Source organism: Sprattus sprattus (assembly GCF_963457725.1).
Source record: "Sprattus sprattus genome assembly, chromosome: 19".
Taxonomy (NCBI): Eukaryota; Metazoa; Chordata; class Actinopteri; order Clupeiformes; family Clupeidae; genus Sprattus; species Sprattus sprattus.
Window position 1 is genome coordinate 24,589,893 of NC_137917.1, and position 5,000 is coordinate 24,594,892.

A 5,000-nucleotide genomic window follows, 5' to 3' on the forward strand; every position below is an offset into this window, starting at 1 on the left:
TCCAAGCGTCCTGCTAATTTAGGGGCTGGAGATCAAAGTGTTCAACCGTTCATGGGCATCATTTGCGATCTTGTTGTTGTTTTTTGTTGGTTCATTATTTTCTCAAACTTGTATACAATTTTAATTATTATTATTATTATTATTATTAGCCAAGTGATGCGAATGCAAATAATGAATCGATTATAATCAATTATACCGTAAAAAATAAGGCCAGTTTCAACTTACTCATGTTGTTTTTAGCTTACATTTAGGGGTGTTCAATGTTTATATTGTTTACATTGAGCAAATACAGAATTATTCCCTCTTTCACTCATTCTATCTTCACGTTCTTCACACACTGGTTTTGATTGATTAGTCGATTGATTAGTTTGATTGATTTGCTTCATTGTTCTGGTTTCCGACAGCACAATGCCCCGACAACAAAGTGCTCTTCGACTCCACGGGAGTCATCCTGAGCCCAGGGTTCCCTGAGAGCTACCCCAACCTGCAGATGTGCTCCTGGCTCATCAACGTGGAGAAGGGCTACAACATCTCACTGCACTTTGAGCTCTTCCATACGGAGAAGGAGTTCGACATCCTGGAGATCTTTGACGGTACGCCCCAACCTTCCAGAAAGAGAGAAAAAAAAAGTTCAAACCCTCTGTTCAAACACACGCACACACACACGGACAGACACGCACACGTGCGCACACACACACACACACACACACACACACACACACACACACACACACATAAACTAACTGTACTTTCCTTTGAGATTCCGTAAAAGTCCGTGAGAAAATGAAACCACCAATCAGCGCCACTTCAAAGTCAGCATAGCCCAGCCAGCCTGCCTGCTTCCCTAGCGCAAGCCGCTATCGCGGGACTGAGGTTCCGTAATTAGGCTAATGCTGTCGAATAAGGACCGTGTCGTGGCTCAGCAGCGACCTTCCCGCGACTCGCTGTCATTAGCTCCCCGTGAATTAGCATCTAATGAGGTGCTTTTGTCAAAGCCACTGCTGCGGTTGGTCATCAGTCGCTGCCAGTGCCTGCTCTCTTTCATATTCACGGCATGGCCCGGTGTCTCCTGTGATGATGACTCACGGGGGCTCGGTGGATGGCTTTTAATGCCGTGGTGGTGGCGGGTGGTGTGTGACCCCCCCTGTGCCGTGGTCTTTTCCACGTGCGCTTATCACCCAATGGGTCAGGGCCACGCTCACTCTGCCAAAAAACAGAGTCTCATTAGCAGTTATCACAACAATATGTGAAAGGCATGCAAAGTCAAAATATGTACTTAGCGCTGCATGTGAGCTCTGAGTGAAGACGATGGCTTAAGGCCGAAACTGTGCAAAATAAACCGGTCTTTTTATTAAGGAGAAAAGCTTGAGAGTGCGGTTTTTATTCTACTAATAGCTCTGAGTGAAGGGCATGAATCAGAAACGTTTTGGTGTTTTGGTGATGTGGATTTGTTTTGTCTGATTAGTTGAAGGGCATGAATCAGAAACGTTTGGGTGTTTTGGGTGTTTTGGTGATGTGGGTTTGTTTTGTCTGATCTGTCCAAGGGCCCAACATCTACAGTCCGAGCCTGGCTTCCCTCATAACAATATGTGAAAGGCATGCAAAGTAAATATTTTGTACTTAGCGCGTATGAGCTCTGAGTGAAGGGCATGAATCAGAACATTTCAGTTCAGTTCAGGTTTTGGTGATGTGGATTTGTTTTGTCTGATTAGTTGAAGGGCATGAATCAGAAACGTTTGGGTGTTTTGGGTGTTTTGGTGATGTGGGTTTGTTTTGTCTGATCTGTCCAAGGGCCCAACATCTACAGTCCGAGCCTGGCTTCCCTCATAACAATATGTGAAAGGCATGCAAAGTAAATATTTTGTACTTAGCGCGTATGAGCTCTGAGTGAAGGGCATGAATCAGAACATTTCAGTTCAGTTCAGGTTTTGGTGATGTGGATTTGTTTTGTCTGATTAGTTGAAGGGCATGAATCAGAAACGTTTGGGTGTTTTGGGTGTTTTGGTGATGTGGATTTGTTTTGACGAATTGTCGAAAGGGCCCAACATCTAAAACAGTCAACATTGTGTAATTAGCGCGTATGAGTTCTGAGTGAAGGGGCATGAATCAGAACATTTGGGTGTTTTGGTGATTTGTTTTGTCTGATCTGTCCAAGGGCCCAACATCTACAGCCCGAGCCTGGCTGCCCTAAGCGGGGATCTGCCCGGCCCTTTAACGTGTGAGCTCTGAGTGAAGGGCACGAATCAGAGCGTTTGGGTGTTTTGGTGTTATGGTGTTTTGGTGATTTGTTTTGTCTGATTACTTGAAGGCCCCAACATGCACAGTCGGAGCCTGGCTGCCCTCAGTGGAGATCTTCCCGTGCCCTTCAACCGTCTGGGTGTTTTGGGTGTTTTGGTGATGTAGATTTGTTTTGTCTGATCTGTCCAAGGGCCCAACATCTACAGTCCGAGCCTGGCTTCCCTCAGCGGGGATCTGCCCGTGCCCTTCAACGTGACCACCAGCGGGCATCAACTGCTTCTGCGATGGTCCTCCGACCACGGCACCAACAAGAAGGGCTTCCGCATCACATACGTTGGTGAGTATCAAAGTATGTATCCTCTACTGTTAATACCTTTTCAGTTGCATGGGTGTTCTCTATTGTTTTTTTTCGTTGTTTTTTTGCATTATGTGTCATGTGTATGTACATTTTAGGGTTGTTTTTATGTGTTCTATTTTACTTTTTCACCATCTTACCCCAACTTACCTAGCTTGCAGTTTGTGTATGTTTCTTTTTGTCTGTGTAAGTATAGTGTCTTCCATTGTCTGTCTATCTATCTGTCTGTCTATCTATCTATCTATCTATCTATCTATCTATCTATCTATCTATCTATCTGTCTATCTGTCTATCTGTCTGTCTGTCTGTCTGTCTGTCTGTCTGTCTGTCTATCTGTCAGTCTATCACTCTATCTATCAGTGTCTCTGTCAGTGTCTCTCTGTCTGTCTGTCTGTCTGTTTGTTTGTCTGTCGACCTGTTTGTTGCCAGATATTCATCCATCTATCCATCCATACCTCCCCTTCCCCTTTGTCTCAGTTTGTCTGTCTGTCTGTCTGTCTCTGTGTGCTCTCAAAGCCATCTGCATGATTGCAGTGGATCCTTGGTTTGGATGCCTATTAATAATTAATAATTCTCACCCGCAGCTCTGTTCTGTTCTGTTCTGCACTGCACTGCACACAGTTCAATAAGGCCTTTTCAAAAGCATGTTTATTCATAGGGTGACTTACTTACCTAGGTGCCAGGACTGTTATACTCAGTGGCAGGACAGCCGGTGCAGGAAAGATCTATCTATCTATCTATCTATCTATCTATCTATCTATCTATCTATCTATCTATCTATCTATCTATCTATCTATCTATCTATCTTTCTATCTATCTATCTATCTATCTATTTATCTATTCAAAAGCATGTTTATTCATAGGTTTACTTACTTACCTAGGTGCCAGGGCTGTTAGACTCAGTGGCAGGACAGCACCGGTGCAGGAAAGGTTTGTTTTCCCAGAGTTGCTCAACACAGAGCTGACCCCAGCAAGAACGCAGTGTGACACTCCTGTTCTCTCTCCTCTCTCGGCGCATTTGATTATTTTGGTTCCCGGCAGAGACGCCTTCAAAGGAGCCTGTGCTATTTGGTAATATTCTCTGAGATGCTGAACTGCCGCCTCCCCTGAGAGAGCAAAGGCTTTTTTTAGCGAGAGAGGCAGACCCATTTCACATTCTATGACTGGATGCCGGATGCTCTTTTATTTTTTTCAGCTCATTACGTCTGACAAGCACCCCTTGTTCTGGCGGTGTGCGGAATATAAACATTTACAGATAAAAAAGTAACAGCATACCTGGGGGCCATTGCTCTGATAATTGAATGTGCTCACCCCGACCGTTATTGCTATTATTTTTCAGCTAGAGTCTTCTGTCAGTGCCCCCCCCCCCCATGCTGATTTGTGGTTGCAAAGCGTCTGCTCAGAGTGTTTGTGTTCCTCCCTCCCTCCCTCCCTCCCTCTCCCCCTCAGCCATGTACTGTAGCACTCCAGACTCACCCCAGCACGGCTTCGTCATGAGCCAGACGGGCGGACAGGTGAACAGCGTGGTGCGCTGGGCCTGCGACCGCGGCTACCGGCTCATCGGCAAGGGCTCGGCCATGTGCCGCAAGACGCCCTACGACCACCTCGCCTGGGACTCCTCGGTTCCCGCATGCCAAGGTAAGTGCGGGGTTCCGTGGCGCGGGTTCCGCGGTGCGCACGCCGCTCACTGTGTGTGTGTGTGTGTGTGTGTGTGTGTGTGTGTGTGTGTGCGTGTGTGTGTTGTGCTCACTGCATTTGCTGCAATATGCTGGACAGCTGCCAAGTCGTCACCGCGCGCGCGCGCGTGTGTGTGTGTGTGTGTGTGTGTGTGTGTGTGTGTGTGTGTGTGTGTGTGTGTGTGTGTGTCGTCTGGGTAAATCACTCGGTGTGACTCTCAAGGTCCCCCTTCTGCGCCGTGGCTGCGCCTGATGTTATTTGAGGAAGGAAAATGAGCTGTTACTTATTAAAGTCTTTCAAGGGCTAAATGAGGGAACTCAGTGTTGTTGTTGTTTATGGAGAACACCAGCCCCCGTACAGATTCAAATCTACTCACTTTCGACCCCCGATTCGAATCTTTGCGGATACCATTTGCGGATAGAGAATGTTCGTCCTTACGATAGGGCTATCTGTATTCGTTTCTTTTTGGATGCAGACAAACTAGGCTCCGTGTATAGGGCACCTTAGTGTCTGGCAGCCTGTACGTCATTGTGACCGCACATTGTAAGTCTGTATATATGTAACACCTTTGAAGGACTGATTGAGCAACGCGTGAGCGCTTTATCCGGTGAGTGGTGTGAGGTAGAGACCACGTCGAGTTCGTGGCCATGGAGATCAATGGCCTTTTTGTTCTATTGATTCGATTTTAAGTGTCCAACCCCTCCTTTAAGTGCTGGGGGGTTCCGTGGAC

At 46.6% G+C, this 5,000-nt stretch overlaps 1 protein-coding gene across 1 annotated transcript in view; it reads left to right on the forward strand.

Moving 5' to 3' along the window:
• The window catches only part of LOC308380812 (CUB and sushi domain-containing protein 3-like), a gene marked incomplete at both ends in the record, with an annotated part of 198,970 nt that overhangs the window by 133,649 nt on the left and 60,321 nt on the right, over positions 1 to 5,000 (forward strand). Inside the window, 3 exon segments of the mRNA XM_080858223.1 lie at positions 405 to 593; positions 2,429 to 2,587; positions 4,043 to 4,231. Of these exon segments, the coding sequence (XP_080714349.1) occupies positions 405 to 593; positions 2,429 to 2,587; positions 4,043 to 4,231 (537 nt within the window).